This window comes from Mus caroli, chromosome 17, assembly GCF_900094665.2.
Source record: "Mus caroli chromosome 17, CAROLI_EIJ_v1.1, whole genome shotgun sequence".
In the NCBI taxonomy this organism is placed as follows: Eukaryota; Metazoa; Chordata; class Mammalia; order Rodentia; family Muridae; genus Mus; species Mus caroli.
The window spans coordinates 21,807,003-21,826,458 of record NC_034586.1 but is presented as its reverse complement, the minus strand read 5'-3'; the positions used below and the strand labels follow the sequence as shown (position 1 = coordinate 21,826,458).

The 19,456-nt window shown below is 49.3% G+C and overlaps 1 protein-coding gene across 8 annotated transcripts in view; it reads left to right on the top strand.

Moving 5' to 3' along the window:
• The first annotated feature begins 3,109 nt into the window (after positions 1-3,109).
• Capn15 (calpain 15) overlaps positions 3,110-19,456 on the top strand; it is a 28,033-nt gene continuing 11,686 nt past the window's right edge. For 5 of the 8 annotated variants that reach the window (XR_003835262.1, XM_029470948.1, XM_029470947.1 and 2 more), the window contains exons 1-2: positions 3,208-3,513; positions 15,643-15,931. Coding sequence is in view for 5 of the 8 variants with exons in the window: in XM_029470948.1 (XP_029326808.1) it covers positions 15,756-15,931 (176 nt within the window). In the remaining 3 variants the exon portion in view is untranslated. Of the gene's footprint in view, positions 3,514-15,642; positions 15,932-19,456 lie in introns of all 8 variants that reach the window. The other 3 variants (XM_021149088.1, XR_003835263.1, XM_021149089.2) reach the window with 3 other exon arrangements.

Sequence of the window (19,456 nt, the reverse complement as noted above, 5' to 3'; positions counted from 1 at the left end):
TAAGTACAGACCAAAGAAACCCACTGTTTTCTGCCCTGATCAGGTCAGGCTGAGACTCCAGGACTTCTCCTCTAGGATGGGCAGAGTCTAGGTCCTGAAGTGAGTCGTTCTATTGACAGTCACTTCTAAAGGCAAGTTCCCAATGACCTCCCACAGCCCCTTAGTGGTAAGACTTGTGCCCTGAATACAGCCCAGCAGGACCATAGGAGCCTCAGTCGAGGTTGCCACACAGGCAGAGGGGAAAGTATAGATGTGAATCTCACAGATCTCAGGGACGGTGCTCTGACCCCTGGCCTACACATCCTGTGTCCAAGAGGAATCACTGTATTGTGGTCAGAGGGTATAGTGAAATATTGAGAGCCATCGAGAATGGAAAGAGGTATATTATGAAGAGTTTAAGTGGCACAGTAGACCCTGACACCACACATCATCAGAACAGCAAACCATGTACCTATTGCACTCCCAGTTAGGTTCTCGCGATGGGAATTTAAATGACACCATCAAGGCTCCTCTGCCTAGGAAAGGCTAGAAATAAACCAGGAGCACAACGCACCAAAGCCTGGCAGCTCCTCGGTTTATTTCCCAGGTAAGCGTTGTCCATTCAACCCCCAGTGGAAGATTCTGAGGGACCTGAGCCCCAGGCAGACAGCTCTGCATTTGGGATCTGCTGTAAAGGGATCTCATGTTTGAAATGGGTTGTTAGTAGAAACATTCCAGGAAAAGCTGTCCAAGAATTTTCTGTATGGGCCCACCACTATGCCTAGAGGATAATCCCAGAAGTTGGCATCCTCTAGCAGACTCACTATACTTCTGATGGTGGGGGTGTGGAGGGAGTGGCCACAGGACTTGCCAACTCTTGAACCTACAGCAAGTGGAACTCTGCCCAAAGCAAATCCTGTCTCCAGTTGGCCTCTGACATTGTTTTTATCTTCCTAGTCTTGGTCAGTTATCTGTTAGAGAACAACATAGATGAAGCCTAGCCTCTGCAAATTGAAATTGATCCTAGTCTCCCTGACCCTGAGGAATTGTGGTGAGCCCAGGTACTTACACATATCTGCTCTGAACCTGCTGACATTTTGGAATCTTAGAAGCAGCCCAGAGCATAACAGGAATTTTAGCCAGGAACCTCCATTTACATTTTCCATGAGGTTGGTGTGCTGACTTGTGTTATATGTCACTTGCGGAAATCAGAGAAATTTAGACCCAAGTTTTAGACCTGACTAACCTGCCAGTCTTGTCTAAAGCTTTCTGAGTCTTCCTAAACCTCGGTTTTCACATGTGCTAGGCAAGCACTAACTGCACTGTGTCTGCAGTATGCACCTTATAACTGTACCTTTGTGTTTTGTTTATTGAGACAGGGTCTTATGTGATTTGGTCTCCAAACTTGGAGAGATCTGCCTGCCTCTGCCTCCCAAGTGCAAGAGCTGTGGTTAAAGGAGTGCACCATCTTGACCCACCCCTCTACTTTTTGAGACAAAACCTTGAACTTTGTAGCCCAGGTCAACTTTGAACTCATGACCCTCCTGCCTCAGTCTCCTTAGTAGGACTATGCAACTATACCTAAACAAGGTCTGTTTTCTTTGTAGCTATGGCCCCAAAACTATGAGGAAAAGTGTTGGGTCCCATCTGCTCAAGAGTCAGGGTGGTTGATCTATGGCTTCTGTCCCTGCAAAGCTCTCTCTGCCCTTCTTGACCTCTGAGGGTGTCCTGTGGTCTATCCACTCAACAGGGTTTCTGTCTTCTGGCCCATACTACACTAGCATAGATCAGGGCTCAGCCAACCTGGGATGATCCAGCATTGCCTGCTGCGTGATCATCTTAGTGCGGTGATACATCATTGCACTAGTGATGATCCACAGTGACCAGAGATGCTGCAAAGGACTGTCCTGGATCCAGCTTGGCCATTCTTCTGATCATGGGCATCACCTACTGATGAGTGGTCAAGGTACTGCTAATCTGGATGAATGATCTATCTTCCCCATGATGATAGCTCTTTCTTCTAGTTTCCATAATGCTGACTCAATAAAGAGGCCATTAAGTGACTGCTCATTGCTGAATGAGCAGTGACTTCACCACTGTGTCAGGGGGCTCAGGAAGACAGCCTCTGCTCCTGGGTTGCCAAAATTTGGTGTCTTCCCCATTCAGGCATAGGTGTCCCCACAGCATCCTGAATTCAATGGCCGGTCTTTAGCTTTCTAGCTTCTGGAGCATGAATGATTTACCAGAAACATTATCTGTAGTCTCTACTGAGCCAGACTCAGGTTTTCTGGGTCCTGGGGCAAATAGTACCCAATCTCTCACACAACAAAGTGCAGGGTGTCCTTTTGCTATGTGCTATGGCTGCCTTAGCAGCCTGACTTTTTTTTTTTTTTTTTTTTTTTTGAGACAGGGTTTCTCCGTATAGCCCTGGCTGCCCTGGAACTCACTTTGTAGACCAGACTGGCTTCGAACTCAGAAATCTGCCTGCCTCTGCCTCCCGAGTGCTGGAATTAAAGACATGGGCCACAACGCCCGGCTAGCAGCCTGATTCTTAGCTTCCAGTTGCAGAGGACAAGTGGCTGGAATTAAGTTAATTCGGGGAGCCAAAGGGCTCTAAAGGGAAAAAGCTTGGGGGGCTCTTGTGAACATAGCTCAAAGGACTTAGGAAGATGCCAGTGTTTCTCTAGAAAAAGTGACGTGCCTATCTAGCACTCGAGTAAACACGGACCTCAGATGGAGTAACCTCGGAAGGAGCAGTTCCAGCACGGTTGCTGCTTCAGACCGTTGGGAAAGAAACCAGAAGTCGCTGGAAGAGGTCGAAAGCAGCCAAGGCAGCTAGGTTGGACTGTACCACCTACTGCCCCAACGCAGCAGACAACCGGTTCAGACCTTGTACAAAATCACGACCTAAACTCCCGACATCTCTCCTGGCGCAGTAACACTCGAACCGCGTGGACGCCTACCGGAGCTTTGCCCAGAGCCCATCTTAAGGGGATCCTGGGAGCTGTAGTCCGTCCTCTTCCCGGATCCAGCGCGCCTCATCAAACTAGCTTGGGAGTACCAACTGTATCCGTGAACTGAGCGTCTCCTGTCACGTTGGGAGGGCGAGATCTCAGGGAAAGGGTAGAGGGTAGGACCATTCATGGACTACAACTCCCGGCGTGCCTTGAGCCGCGTCGCTCTGCCCTGTGGGAGCCGTAGTCCCGGCGCCGGGTTCCCAGTGCCGCGTGCGCCCCTGACGCGCTGTAGCCTCGGGCCCCGGCTGGGCGCCACGCTACGGAAGCAGCGTAAGGCGTAGCGGGTAGGCCGGGCGGGACGGCGGGCGCTAGCTACGGAGGCGTTTGTAAGGTTGCCGGGCCGAGACGGATCTTCGCGGCCAAAACGCGCTAAGCCGGCGGAGCATCGCGGCTGGCGCGAAGGGGCCCTTGGTGCCCTCCGGTCGAAGTTGTGGGTCAACCGACTGAGGGCCGGCACTAGGGCCGCGCCCGCCTAGACCGATCGCGAGCGCTGAGGAGGCGCCGCCGGCTCGCTAAGGTGAGTTCCACGGTAGGCGGCCGGCCAGACGGCCTAGGACTCGTAGAGCTCGGCCTCAGGGCATCAGCCGGGATGCTCCATGTTTGTCCTGGGAGCAGTAGCCTGGCTTGTGGTGAGCGGGAAGGGGAGGGGGGAGCGCGCCGGAGGTGTGGGTCACTCGAGGCCAGCCTAGGAACCTCAGACGCAGGCGACCCTCGGTGCCTGCCTGTCCTTGAGTGCCCTCTTGTCCGGGGCTAAGCGTTGGCCCACTGTAGGAAGGTATAGGTCGTGGGGGCACTATCTGCAGAAACCTGCAGCTGCCTGGGGCGGCAGCAAGAGTAAAGCGTCCTGTGTGCCCCTGTGTGCCCCCTCATCCCACACTTCTGTTTTTGCGGGCCTGTCAGCAGGCCGAGAAAGTTACAGAGCAGCCCCTTGACAGCTGCGGGATTTTCTTTTTGTTTTCTGAAAAAGGGGCCCTTCCACGTCTGATTTGGGAACCCTGTTGTGTGGCCAGATGGTCCTTGCTAGGCTGGCTCTCTGGGTCCCTGAGTGCCTGTGGTTTGTTACAGACACTGAAACAGGACCGCGAAATACCTAGCCTCGAAAACAGGATAGCTACCTCCTGAGTTTCAGGACTCTGAACACTCAGGCCCAGAACCTGAGAGCCTTCCTGAGTGTTTGCTGCTGACCCTGCAGTTCAGCAATAAATCGGGAAGAACTGCTACTCCGTGAGAAACTGTGAGATTACCCCTGCAGTGGCAATTTCCCCTTTCCCAGTCTAGAGAACTGCAAGTCACAGATGTGGAGCTTGCCTCTTGAGTTTCTCCCTGCTTCCAGAGTCTAGCTGTCAGGGATGCGCTCAGGACCACAGTTCTGCAGTCTAGGGCAATTGTGTCTTGCTGAACAGTAGCTTGCCACCATGGCGTAGTAGATCCTGTTTCCTTTGAGGTCCTTCTGCTCCACAGAGATGGACCCATTTCTTTTCTAAAATCTAAGAATGTCTAGAGCTGTCTGACTGGTAGACGGGTCATTGACCTCCAGGGAGGAAGATTTGAACCCTGCTGGATCCAAGGCTCAGAAACTGTACAACTTAACTGCAATGGAGTTATCAAAATCTCTGCTGGCCATAGTGTCTGAGAGTGGCCCTAACTCCATATCTATGTAGAAGCCTAGGCTAGTCCTCTGTGGGTAAAGGGTTCCATTGTGGCCCATTCTTGGATCCAGGCTTTGTCTACTCCCAAGCTTTCCTGGCCCCTGTTGTACATTGTCCAGGCCTTAAGGCAAAACGTGTAAGGCCCATTTTACAGATGTGGAAACTGAGGCTGTTGGTCATCCATTGACAGGGGAGAGATAGACAGAGTTCTAAGTCTCCAAACCACAAGCTATTTTTTGGTCTCCTTCCACATTCTTATTGGTGGCCCTTGAGATGAGCCTTTTTGGTGACCTGAAAACCTTCAGTATACATGCTATTGATGAGCTGATAAGTTAAGAGCCTAAGAAAGTTAGAGTAGTCCTTTGTCCATCCCTGTGGTCTTTAGTATCAACACTGCCTTGCACTGCACTAGACAATTGCTGGGGCTGAAAAGGCAAAATTAAACTTTTTAAAAATAATTTTTAAAATGATAAACGAAAAATGTTAAGCTCTTTGAAAAACACCAGATACGGAGAGACCCAGGATCACTGGTGACTTGTCTCTTTATTTTGTCATGATTTCTAAACTGTGTGGCCTAGGAGGCTGAATTTTGAGAAATACAGAAATGGCCTAAAGGGCATTTCCTATCCCCACCTCCACCCCTCCCCAGGCCCAGGGGTGGGGTGTGGATTGTTCTCCTACCTGGCTGTTTATCTCTTGACTACCCTGTCCTTCCAGTCCCCTCTGGTTCTGTCACCTCAAACAGTCTGAGCACCCTGAAGTGTACTGTGCTCCTGCTTTCAGAAGCTTTAATTAGTCCCTAACTCCCCAGGCAGGATGCACCTCTGCCATTTGGCCTTCACACATCCCCAGTATGTCTCTGCTGTCTGGAGCCATTTGATTCCTAGAACTCCGATATCGGTCTAGCCTATCCCCAGGGGTCTGTTGGGGGCAGCCCAGCTCCTGGAGTCTCCCAGACTCAAGACGTGTGTGTTATTTCTTGGCAAGTCCTGGTAACCAACTCAGTTCATCCCCCACACTGATCAGGTAGCCAAGTAAGCATCCTCAGTTGACTGCTGACCTCTGGTAGCCTTGAGTCAATTGACTTCTAAAGTTAAAGAGTTCTCCTAACCCAGAAAAGTAGCATGTGGTCTCTGTGGAACCAGGCACCTGGCTTGTTTCTCAGTCTGAGAAGTAAACTACCAGCTTATGACCCTTGCATAAGTGTCACTGAGAGGAGGCAGAGGAGACTGGGTTGAGGCTTGGAGATCATGAGGCTTAGCCACATGATTGTCATTCTGTGGACCATGGCATGGCTGTGTGGAAACCTTGTGATCAGTGGACCAAAGAGTATCTTGGTGTGGACAGCATATTGCCTACCAGACTGGTCCTACTAGGCAGACAGTGGCCAGGGTTGGCATTATAGGAGGACAGTGTGGCAATGCAGGCGTGGTTAGTGTGGGTCTTAGGGTAAACCATCATAAGGTGCTGGGCAGTCCGACTGCTCTGTTCTACTCTTCTGCACAAGCTGTCATGTGGGAAACCAGTGATGTAGCCATCACTGCGTAAGAACTCACTGGGCACCAGAGCAGGCTTGCTCAAGTCTCCATTTCAGGAAAACAAGTGGGACACTTGCCCTGGCCTCAACCCTCTTGTACTGACAAAGGCACAGTCGTGGCTCTCCTGTGCCATATTCCATGTCTCAGCTTGCCTGAATCTGCCATCCCCATTTCCCTGTGGCCAAGCTGGGTATAGTGTTGGGATATTGGAAGGAAAACAAGTCGATAGCAGCTATTTGAAAATGTCAGGGTGCAGCCATACCTGCTGCTAACAGGATGGGAAGGCTGCAGAATGCTCACTGACGCAGAAGGTGCCCTCTCCCGTTGCCTTCCTCTGTGGTTCTTAAAAGTTGTGTTTAAAGAAGTCTCAAAGCTGGGCGTGGTGGTGCACGCCTTTAATCCCAGCACTTGGGAGGCAGAGGCAGGCGCATTTCTGAGTTCGAGGCCAGCCTGGTCTACAGAGTGAGTTCCAGGACAGCCAGGGCTACACAGAAAAACCCTGTCTCAAAAAAAAAAAAAAAAAAAAAAAAGTAGTCTCAGACTTCTGTCCCTTGCTTGGTCTTGCTGACCATACACAATTTAATGGAAAAATCAATAAGTTCTACAGCTTTCTGAAGCCCCTGCCCTTCTGCAGATGTTGAAAGGCCAGAGCTCTAGTGGGGAAGGAAGTCGGGGGAGACATGCTATGACCCCGCATGCTCCTAATCCCGGCCACCTCTTTGGAGCTGGCCGTGAGCTTGAGTGCCTCATCCCATGACTCTTGATCTGCTGATGGCAGGGCCGGCAGGCTGCTCTTCTACCTTCTCTTATAATGGTGTTGCACATTAAACAACAACACATTTAGTTATTGTGAACTAAAAACTTAAATCCTTTGTTTCCCTGGCAATACCACGTTGAAAAACACAATTTCTGTTCTCATAATGTATAATTAAGCTGGTGTGCAATTCCCTCTGGATGGTCACAGAAGGATGCTCAGTGGCCCTTTCCCTGTTAGGATGCAGCAGGTCATGTAGATGCCTCAAGAGTTGCTATAGCTCACCTCAGCAGGATCAGTGTGTCTCACTTGCTCTGAATAGGCATATAGCTGGAGGTGCTGCTACTGTTCTGACTGAGGTCCAGCCTCAGCTCAGGGGTGTGTGTGTGTGTGTGTGTGTGGTTACATGTATGTCTGTACATGTGTATCTGTGTGCTTGTGTCTTTGTGTGTGTTGGGGGGGGGGGCTGGCTGGCTGGCTGGCTGGCTGTCCTGGACTTACTTCAGACCAGGCTGGCCTCAGACTAAGAGATCTGCCTGCCTCTGCCTCCTGGGTGCTAGGATTAAAGTTGTGTGGAACTATGCCCAGCTTCAGCCTGACTTTTCGACTTCTGCTTGTGCGCTGGAGACCAGGAAGCACTTGACACAAATGGAGAAATGGACAGCGTCCTTCTTCTTAAGGCTTTTTGTCCTACACCTGGCTCTTAGATGGGCTTTTTCATTTTCAGTATAATCTCTGGTTCACTTTTTGAGTTCAGCTTGCACACTGCTTCTTGTGTGTAGGTGGAGGGTGGTGACCACCATCTCCAGTATTGTTCATAAGAGGGGGCAGTGGCCAAGTGCGTGTAGGAGGTTGCAGTGGCTCAGAAGGGAAGTACAGGATGAGGACATGTGAATATCCTACCTGGCGTGGCAGCATCTTCCATGGTGAGCAGCTGCTGAGAAAAGCAGAGCTTTGCAGCTCAAACAGTGGCTCTGCATTGGCAGGCAGCTAGAGTGACTGAGCAGTGCCAGAACCCGAGTCCAGGGAATCTTGATGGCACTCTACTGTTTCCCTGAGCCCTGCCCCAACCTGGGCATGGTTCCCTGGCAGTACCTAGACAGCCTAGGCTTTCTTGCCAACTACTACTGACCTGTGGCCCTGGTGATGCACTCTACCCAAGAGCAGAACCAAGTTGAGGAACATCAAGACAGGATCTTGAATAACCTCCTGTATTGTCCTTACCAGTATAGAATTAGCCACAGGCCTGTTTGACTATGGGACAAGTTGGTTCCTGTGACAGAGGTAGTTAAGAGCCAGCAAACCTTGTTGTCCCCTGTGGCCTCTGTCTGTGGAACAAATACAACCCCTTAAAGGACAGGAGTCCCTGATCAGCATGTGCTCAGGCGGGACAGTAATCGAAGTCCTCTGCAAGGTTCTCACCCTAGCACTGCAGAAGAGGGCAGGGCCTGAGCCACATGGCCAGTCAGGACTCATTTGTAGGGCTTTAGCTTGTGCAGATAACCCCAGAGGCTGCACTTGGCATTCCTGAGCCAGAGTCCAAACCTTGATAAAAGGGGTATGCTCTCTTGGTGAGGATTGCAGTGGTCAGCTTTTTCAGAGGCCCTTTCCTAAGGCAGCAAGCAACTCAGGTGTGAGCACACTGGCATCTCGTCAGGTGAGCTAGTTACCAAATGGTGTGGCTTGTTTGATGGGGCAGCAGGGCAGAAGTACTAAGGTGGCAGGAGGAACCCCTTTCTCTGGGCCAGTGCCCAAGGTCTCTGGTGACCAGCCCTCTGCCCTGCTGCCCTGCCCTACCAACCTGGTTTTCTGACTTTGCGGAAAATATTTTCAGGGAAGCTATGCTAGTGGCATTTGGTCTTGCCACTTGGGTCTCGTGTCCTCTTAGATGTACCACCTAAGATGTCTTGCCTGTGGCCTGCCAAAGGCTCAGAGAGCTAAGTGGGTAGTTCGTTCCTGTGGAGACGCTCCACCTGTCTTCTAGAGAATGCTGCCCAGCCAGTTCTCACAGGGTTGGGTGCTTCCTTGAGGTAGATCTTAGCCTAGTTTCTTGAAGGGAGGGTTTACTTCCTGTCCCCAGGCCATTTTCTCTGGAGCTGGCCTTGATAGCAGCTGCTTTTGGACAGAATTGTATTCCAGCAGTGGCTTACTCTTGGCTTCACATCTGGACTTGCTGCCTCCTGCACTGGTGTGTACAAGTATAAGATATGGGGGTAGCTATGGGTGTCAGGTGGGGGCTAGACACTGCTCTCCCTTGTTATCCGCTCTCTTAAGCAGGGAGTGACATAGGGTTACTGCAGTTAAGGTGGGAGAGAGATGGTCCTTTATAAAATTACCCAGAGGAGGGCCTTATGTGGTAGATACTTTATCAATTGTTATAGGAAACCTCGTTCTACTCTTGTTTTACTGGGGTTGGGCACTGTCCCAGATAGGAGATATAGGAAGACATTGTACTTCCTACACCAAGAGCCCTGGAAGCACAAGGTGCAGTAGGTCTCCCTGGCCTTGACTTGGTGATGTTCCCAGATTGTCCTGGAAATGAGACATCCCACAAGTCTTTGGGAGCTCTGGGCAGGAAATACTGACTTGGCTGTGGTAGTGTAGGACCAAAGGACAGGCTATACAAAGGGTTTGCAGCCCTTAGACAGGTTTTGGGGCTTGTGAGAGCCCATCCCATCTCCAGCCCTAAGCAGCTGTGAGGAAGAGCTATGCGTCTGCCCTACCTGAGATGTTCTAAGCATCTCCCCTGCAGATGGGTCCTCAGAGCTGAAAGTGAAGCTGTTGATGCCAGAGCTAGGACTTGGCCTCCTGACTGAGAGGACACCCTTATGTGGCTCCATGCAGAATCTAATGGAAGTGTCATCCTGTCTTGTCATGCTTGCCCTGGGTGGATACCCTCCAGCTGTCCTCAACATACACAGAGAACATCTCACACCAAGGCCGGGGACATGCTAATGCAGCTTGATAATTAATACTTTGTCTTTCAGAGCAGTGGCAGTCCCACTTCCTTGAGGCCAGATCTAGGCCACTGTCCCATTTAAAAGTGGAACAGTTCCCTGATGAAAATAAGGAGGTACTGGCTGGTGGGTCATGGAGTTGGGAAGGCATAGCTACGCTCCTGGGTCACAACGATGGGGGAGCCTATCCCTCAAATCTTGTGGTCCTTACTGTACCCTGCCTCTTCTGCCTCCTGTTGGAGGCTGATGTAGTTACACTAACTCATGTAGCAGTGAGACAGTGTCTGGGGCAGGGACCTCTGAGAATCACTACTTGCTGTGCCCAACCTCCTAAAGCAACCTGACTCAAAACACAGGCCAACGGGTGTTTGCTGGGCACACAGAGGAGTAAAAGAATGAGCAAGTGGGGGCTGGTGAGATGACTCAGTGGGTAAGAGCACCCGACTGCTCTTCCGAAGGTCCAGAGTTCAGATCCCAGCGGCCACATGGTGGCTCACAGCCATCCGTAATGAGATCTGACGCCCTCTTCTGGAGTGTCTGAGGACAGCTACAGTGCACTTACAGATAATAAATAAATAAATAAATCTAAAAAAAAAAAAAAGAATGAGCAAGTGAAGTATTCTCTAGAGTAGCGGCAAAGTAGAGGACAGCGCTTGAGGTAACTCAAGCCTAACACCAGGGTGGGGGGCCGTGCTGGAGTACAGCCTATGCAACCAGAATGAGAACAAAGACTGGATCCACCTGTGTTGGCATTCCTCAGTGTCCCTGCTTCACCACATGCTAATTATGCTGGTGGACTCTGACCTAGATGGGGGAGACCTGAGAGGGACCAGCCTCCTTCACTCAGAGAAGACCTGGTTCCCGTGTCCTTGGCCAAGTGGCTTGGGTGGGATAATTGCTTTTGTAGAGGGCTGGCCAAGCCCGAGAACAACTAGTCCTCTCTAGGGCTGCTGCTGGATTCCATTCTATTCTCTCAGTGGCCCCTGATTGTCAGACTCCAGAAGGAAGGCCTGTAGAACCTTTTACCCAGCTGCCTACCATACATGTGGACTTACCAACTGCCAGCGTTGCTGGAGATGCTGGGGTCTATAGTTGTGCCTGAAAGGCCAGCAGAAAGAAGGTGGGTTTCAAGAGGCACACATGAACAGCTATGTGGTGAGCCACACAATCTTACACAGGAGGATCAGGAATGGAAGAACATTGTTGTCTACATAGTGTTTTGGGCCATCCTACAATACATGAGACTGTCTCAAAACAAGCAGAACCATACTGGTGCCAGCTTCTCAAGGTGAGAGGACCCCGTAGGCCAACCAAGAGCTGGTAGCCAAGTGGTTCATGGTGTGTGTAGTGGGGTTAAGGTAGGGGACATCATCTCTCAAGCCTCAGGTGGCCTTAGCCAGGACAGAGGCTCCTGAGCACACCAAAGGGCTCTCTCCTCCTTGATAGCAGACATGATTGGGGTTTTGTCGCATGGAGAGTTCCTGAGGTCATTGTTCTTTCTTCTTTGTTCTGCATACTTACCAAATAAGAAAGAATATGCTGTCCCCACCCTCCCAAGAGACCCTGTGCTCAAAGAAAGTGTCCCCAGTGAGCGAGCACAAAGGCAGGAGGAGGATGTGCTCTGGGCAGAATTGGCAAGAAGGGTAGGTGAGGACTATAGGAACTGTGGGGCAAGCAGCACCCAAGCCCATGCAGGTCCCTAGTACCTTCCTGGAGGAGCAGGTAATCTTCCTGTAGGCAGATGGGCAGCCCCTGAGTATATTTCCTGCTTTCATAGTAAATGTGGGAAGGACCCTGTGGTGAACAATTTTTGCCCCATGGGCACTTGTGCTGAGTCTAACTCAATACTCTTCCCTCCCTCTCCCCAGCTCAGTGTTTGAGTATGAGAGAGAAGCACCAGAAATGCTGGGGTACATTTCTTACAGGAGGCTCCCATGTTGCCAGGGCTTGTCAGTTTGAGGGTTGCTGTGGCACTGACAACCACAGGAGGCACAGGTGACTGGGTGACTGTTGTAACATGGGACTGATGGATAGGAGCATGTTTTGCTGGGCACCCTGCCACCAACAGTTCACTGTAGTTAGAATTCTAGAATCTTGATTTCTTTAAAAAAAAAAAACACATAGAAATATAATAATGTTTCACTCTAATCCCAGGTGTGGGGATATGAGGCTGTTTTGCAGCAGCTGACTATGATTTGCCTCATGCTCTAGCAAAGGTGTGGTTTTGCCAACTGCAGATAGTTTCTGCAACATTTGGAATTCTGGGAACTTTTCAGAGGGTATATAAGTGTTAGAGCCCCTACAGGCATTGTTGGAGAATGGAGGTTGCAGTTTGACAGTAGTCATGATCCAAAAAAACCAAAAAATCAAAAAAACAAGGTGAAGCCAGGTGGTGGTGGCGCACCCCTTTAATCCCAGCACTTGGGAGGCAGAGGCAGGCGGATTTCTGAGTTCGAGGCCAGCCTGGTCTACAGAGTGAGCTCCAGGACAGCCAAGGCTACACAGAGAAACCCTGTGGGGGTGGGGGTGGGGGGGCAAAATTAGATTCAGATCTCTGCCTGTTCCCCTCCCCTTCCCTCACATCCCTGCCTTCCACTCTCTCTCTCTCTCCCCTCTATTCTTCTTTCCTGTTTAGTGATACGGAGTAAAAGGGGGGGGGGAGATGGTGAGGATAAAGGGTAGAAAAACAAAGAACCTATAAAGTAGCAAAGAAGAAACAAAAAGAAATTAGATTCCGAGATCTCTATCTCTCTCTTTCCCCTCTATTCTTTCTCTCCTGTCTAGTGATAGAGGAGAAACCAAGGGTGGGAAAAAGAAGAATTCACCAAAGTAGCAAAAACCAGATACAATTCACTGATGCCCCAAACAAAGCCACCAGCACACGTGCCTACTGAGTCCCATGAAGGGGCATGTCTATACTGAGCTAGAACACCGTCCAGAGATCTTAACCAGAGCCAAGTGCATTGTATTACTTCAGAAGCTGAGGCAGGAGAATCAGGAATTTGCTACCAGCTTAGGCTACATTGTAAGACCCTGTGTGAACACAAAAGCAGTAAGAATGTGAGGTTAGCTGAGGTTACTTTGTGGCACCCCGAGAGGACTGGGGAGTAGGGAGGGGCACCTTGACCAGAAAAGGGATAGTAGTGGTCCTGTCATTTGCGAGGCTTTCATACTGACAGAGCAAGTCTATAGACAATAGGTTACACAAAGTATACTAGCATCTTTTTATTTGAGCTTTGTTTTTTGTTGACTTAATTGGTTTTTTTTTAATTATTTTATGTATATGAACATTTTACGTGCGTGCGTGTGTGTGTGTGTGTGTGTGTACCCATGGATGTTAGAAAAGAGCATGTCAGATCTACTAACACTGGAGTTACAGATTGTTGTGAACTGTCACATGGGTGCTAGGAATCCAACCCAGGTCCTCTACAGTAGCAACAAGTGACCTTAACTTCTGTGCCATGTTTGAGCTCCCTGCTTTGTTTCCTTTTGAGGGGTTTCAGTATGTACTCCAGGCTGGCCTAGAAACCTTGATTCATCTGCTTTAGTTTCCCCGGTGCTGGATTATGGGAGGTCACATCACCATCTCTACCTGTCCTTCTTTGCCTTTTGCATTATTATTAATATTTTTTAAGATTTATTTATTTTATGTATATGAGTATACCATTGCTCTCTTCAAACACCCCAGAAGAGGGCATCAGATCCCATTACAGATAGTTGTGAGCCACCATGTGGTTACTGGGAATTGAACTCAGGACCTCTGGAAGAACAGTTAATGCTCTTAATCTCTGAGCCACCTCTCCAGCCCTGCATCATCATTATGATGATGATGATGATGATGGCAGGAAACATGTGCCCACCTGTGAAGATCAGAAGACAATTTGGGGAATTCTTCCATGGTGGGTTCCAGCCAGACCTCTAGCCCTCTCTTAGTTCTTTATACCCCTTTGTGTGGCTTGCAGAAAGTCTGAACCTGTGCTGTGCTGTCTGGTCTAAGTCAGCCAGCTCTCCTTAATAGAACAGTCAGGAGACATTTGTGGCTTTTTGAGCTGTGTGATCTCTGAAAGAAGCAACAGACAACATGTAAATAAATGAGCATGGTCTTTTGTGTAGAAACTGAAATTTGAATTTTCTAGCCCAGTGTGGTGTATCCTATGCTGGTAATCACAGCACCTGAGAAGTGGAGGCAGGATGCGGAGCTTAAACCAATCTGTGCTACATAGTAAGACCCTCTCTCCAAAAGAAAAAACATGGAGGGAGGCATGTGAAATGTTAATTGCACAAAAGTTCAGTTCTCCTACCCTTTCCTTTTGTTTTGTTCTCTAGCCATTTCAAAGTATGAATTAAAAGCCTTCAAATCTCAAAGGGCCATCCAGCCAACAGCACCAGTCCCTGTGCAAAAGCAGCCCCTCACATGCTAACTCAGAGGTAGTCAGGAAAGAAACGCTGTTTCATGGGAGAAATAGCCGGTTCCGATTGAAACCTCATGGTACAGGGTTGCAGAACGAATTTTCCCCATGCCTGGGTGTGTTGAAGTAGGACTGGGCTTGGTGCTGGTGACCCTCCCAGCTATCAGGTGCTGGCTCTCAAAGGCACTATACAGACTGTCACCTGTCAAGCAGAACTGTCCCCTGAGTCCACAGTACTTCCTAGATGTGCCTCTGGACCCCTTATGTCAGTCTCCCCTCATCTGTACCCCAATACCAATATCTGTGTTATAGAGACTTACTCAGAAGCCAGAGAAAGTGCTATTGGTGTGTGATAGGAGACTCGGGTGGGAACTGCTGAAACCATGACAAGTTTGTGGTCTAACCAGTCAAAGGGCAGCATACATATAGACCTTCACCTACAGCAGGAAGAGGGCTATAAGTTATCCTATGAGTGTCAGTCTCCCTAGCTGCCAAGTCCTCGGGTTTATTTGGTCTCATTAGCACTCCCTTAGCCACCAGGTGTAAGATGGCTCTCCGGCAGCTCAGCATGGATGGTCTCTCAGGCTCCCTGGGATTGTTTAGGCCTAGGACTTGAGGGTGAGTGTGCCTTTACACAATTGGCTGCTGCCCTTTTAAAGGCACTCTGACCCTGGCCTCTTAGAGCTTTAAGTGCCATCCTGCTGTGCCCTCTACCCTGCATTTTTTCCTTTCCTGTGAACTTTTTTTTTTGGTTTTTGGTTTTTGGAGTCAGGGTTTCTCTGTGTAGCCCTGACTGTCCTGGAACTCATTCTGTAGACCAAGCTGGGCTCGAACGCTGAAATCTACCTGCCTCTGCCTCCCGAGTGCTGGGATTAAAGGCGTGCACCACCACTGCTCGGCCTTTCCTGTGAACTTTATGTCTCCTTGATAGTTGTCTGTAATGAGGCAGAATTGTTCTCCTAATTGAGGAATAAAACCTCTTTGTAGACTAGAGACAAATTTGAGAGGGATCGTGGGTTTTTCAGACTAGGGTTATTTCCTAAAACCTTACTGTGCCTCAAGTCAGGGAGCAGCAGTTCTGTGGAGTGCTGGCCTTGGGCCTCTGACCTGTATCCTTTGTGGAGCTTGTCTATGGGATGTGCACTACAGTGCTGAATACTTAAAAGTCATGCCCAGGTCCCTGAACCTCATTTTCCCCTTGCATACCCCAAGGCATGCTGGGAAACACACACACACACAAACACACACCTGGGGGGTCCTAGAGTTTTCATCTGTGTGAGTTACACTGTTTCTTCTCTCTTTCTATTCTGTTTATTTTTGTTGTTGTGTCACTGACCAGCCGGCTGCCCTTTCTCTGGTGTGGGCACTCTCCTCTCTCCATGCTTCCATCCGTGTGCCACCGGCCAGAGGTGACCAGGCCCGGCTCTCTACGTGGCCGCTGTCAGGGGGGCCATGGGGAGCTCCGCCTCTTCCCTGGCTGCCGAGACGGAGTCAGACCACGGCTTCCCTGGGGGGCCACCCTACCCAGGGCCCCCAGCAGCAGCTGGCTGGTGTAGGAGTGGCCCTGGGGAGACTGTCTGGGGAAGTGCTCTGGTCACCAGACAGCATCCACGACCCAGGGCCCAAAGGTAAGAAGGTGGGGAGGGGCAGCCCTGAGGGGTCATGGGCAGGAGACCTCTTTTTCAGTGTGTCCTTCCTTGGCGTGGATGCTTGCTTAGAGCAGGGTTTCTGTTTATCACGATTTTCTGGCAACTCATTTTCCCTTAAGGTGCAAGAGCTGATCTGATCCGGGGTTGCTGCTCTTGGCTGCCAGGTCTGAGACTTTCCTCTGCCCAGGATTGTGCTGTGGCATGCTGTTGAGCAGTACTCACCCAGCGCCTGTTGTATTCCTATGAAAGTTGTCTGGAGAGCCCCTGCTAGGGTGGCTGCTGACTTTAGCCCTTGTGGCTAGCACCACAAGCAAGCAAGCATTAAGCGTGCTGGCTAGCTTCACACAATTGTCGGAGTTGAACACTACTTCCCTCCCCTACCTAAGGTGCCTATGCACATAGAGTGTGGCTGCCTCTAAGGATGCCATTCTGCCTGTAGAAAGGCCTACTTTTCCCTTCAAGTCATCCTTTCTAAGCCATGTGTGTCATCAGCTTCCTTCTAGAGGGGTATCTGACACTCCCTAAACATCCTGGACTTCACCTCAGAGAGGATGTAGACCTAGTAGCTCTGTTCTAGTAAACCTAGGTAACTCTTAACTTTTCTCTACTCAGAAGCACATGGCTATGACTTCTACAAACAGCTGCCAGGCATAGGAAATTATCTGGGCATAAAACTGTAGACAGGAGACTACCTTCTGAAGTGACTTTGACAGCAAAGTCTGACCTGGCTGGGGTGACTTTAAGGAGATATTGGCACTGATACTCCTTGAATCTGTAGGACCACGTTATTCTAATGGTCAGAAGATATTGGGAACCCAAGGTCCAGAGAGCCGTGACAAGCAGAATGGGACCCTTCAAGCAAGTAGGGAAGGTGCACTGTTTTGTATGAGGGATTACAGTGTCAGTTTCCTTTGGGTCTGCAAGATGCTCCAGGCAATACCTCCAAGTTGAGATTTAACTCCTTTTAAACAGTTTTTTTGAAATAAGACCTACACACTGTCTTAGTTTTTCTATTGCTGTGATAAAACACCATTGACCAAAATCAACTAGGGGAAGAAAAGTTTATTTCAGCTTACAGTTCCACAGCACAGCCCATCACTGAAGAACCTCAGGAAGGGCACTTAGAGGAAGAGCTGGTGCAGACACCATAGAGAAGAGCTGCTTACTGGCTTGCTCCTTGTGTCTCACTTAGTTTGCCTTATAGCATCCAGGACCACCAGCCCAGGGGTGACACTGCCCATAGTAGGCTGGGCCCTCCCACGGTTATCATCAGTCATGAAAATGCACCATAGGCCTGCCCACAGGCCAGGTGGTGGAGACATGCTCTCAGTTGAGGGATCCCTCTTCCAAAATGACTCTAGCTTGATCAAGTTAACATCAAACTAGCCAAGACACACCATCAACTATTATTAGTGTACAAGTCATTTTCAACCAGTCATAGCTTTGAACAAACATTGTTTTTTTTTTTTTTTTTTTTTTTTTTTTTTTTTTTTTTTGGTTTTTTGAGACAGGGTTTCTCTGTGTAGTCGTGGCTGTCCTGGAACTCACTCTGTAGCCCAGGCTGGCCTCGAACTCAGAAATCCGCCTGCCTCTGCCTCCCGAGTGCTGGGATTAAAGGCGTGCGCCACCACGCCCGGCTGAACAAACATTGTTATGAACTGGTTTACACTTGAAAGAGATCCTGTTTGCAGTCATTTGGTCCCTGCTCTGGCCCCAGGGAGTCACTACACTGCTTCCTGTCTATATGCTTCCCTTTTCTAGAGATTTCACCTGGGACCTGGCTCTGTCTGGCTCATGTCACGTAGCACACTGCCCTCAAGGTTCATCCCACTGCAGCTTTGTCAAGACCTCCTTCTTTTTCATGCATCAGTGGTTTGCTATCTTAAGAATAAGCTACCCAGCCGGGCAGTGGTGGTGCACGCCTTTGATCCCAGCACTTGGGAGGCAGAGGCAGGCGGATTTCTGAGTTCGTAGGCCAGCCTGGTCTACAGAGTGAGTTCCAGGACAGCCAGAGCTACACAGAGAAACCCTGTCTCGAAAACACAACAACAAAAAAAAAAAACCCAAGCTACCCTTGGCTCTCTGCTCATGAACAGATGTCATTTCCACTTAGCTCTTATGTGTGATGCTTCTTATGCTCATTCATGCTAAAGATTGTTTGATTTTATTTTATTTTTTGGTTGGTTGTTGTTGTTGTGGGTTTTTGTTTTGTTTTGCTTTGTTTTGGTTTTGGTTTTTTTTTTTTTAAAGATTTATTTATTTATTATATGTAAGTACACTGTAGCTGTCTTCAGACACTCCAGAAGAGGGCGCCAGATCTCATTACAGATGGTTGTGAGCCACCATGTGGTTGCTGGGATTGGAACTCTGGACCTTTGGAAGAGCAGTTGGGTGCTCTTACCCACTGAGCCATCTCACCAGCCCCTTGGTTTTGTTTTTTAAGAAAAGGGTTCTCTGTGTAACAGCCCTGGCTGTCCTGGAACTTGCTCTGTAGACCAGGCCTGTCTGTAGATCTGCCTCTGCCTCCAGAATGTCACTATGCCTGGCTTTTTTTTGTTGGGTTTGCTTTTGCTTTTGGTTTTGGGTTTATTGTTTTGTTTTGTTTGCATGTTAAAGGTTTTTATGTGGACGTGTGTTTAATTGTTGTTTTGGGTATATCCCTGGGCTGGGGCTGCTGTATATGGTGAATTTATCTAACATTCTGAGAAACACTGCTGTCTTGGGGGTTGGCCCATTTACATTTCCCGTAACGATGTTGGCAGGCAGGGTTCTGCTTTCCCTGGCTTTGGTGATGCTTACTATCTTCTGGCTTTGAGTAACTGACCTGCAGGGTGTGCAGTGGAGCTTGATTTGATTTGATTTACATTTTTCTGATGGCTATTGGTGTTGAACATTCTGTGTGTGTGTGTGTGTGTGTGTGTGTGTGTGTGTGTGTGTGTTCTGAGGAAAATTTTAAGAGTAGAATTGCTAGGTGTACTTTGTGGCTTTGAGTGCTAAGGCTATATGTTGGACTTCCTTCTCAGTCTTGTAAGTCAGTCAGCCGTGCCCCAGCAGAGAATATCACCATACATGTGTCACATGGGTGGCTGACTCTCCTACTTTCATATTTTACTAAATTCATATATGTACATGAAAGTTTAAATTTGTTGTTGCTTCATTCTTTTTGTTGTTGTTGTTGTTGTTGATTTGTTGTTGCTTCATTCTTATGTGAGTTTGGGGGGGGCGGGGTGAGGGATTGTTCAGCGTTGTGAGCAGTCACATCTAGACTACATAATTTGGCACGCTGAGGCAAGAAACAAAGTAGGATTGTTAGGAGTTTGAGGCGGGTCGGGCAGTGGTGGCACACGCCTTTGATCCCAGCACTTGGGAAGCAGAGGCAGGCAGATCTCTGAGTTCGAGGCCAGCCTGGTCTACAGAGTGAGTTCCAGGACAGCCAGGGCTACACAGAGAAACCCTGTCTCAAAAAAGGGGTTGAGGGAGAGAGCAGGGGGCTGTGGAGAGATG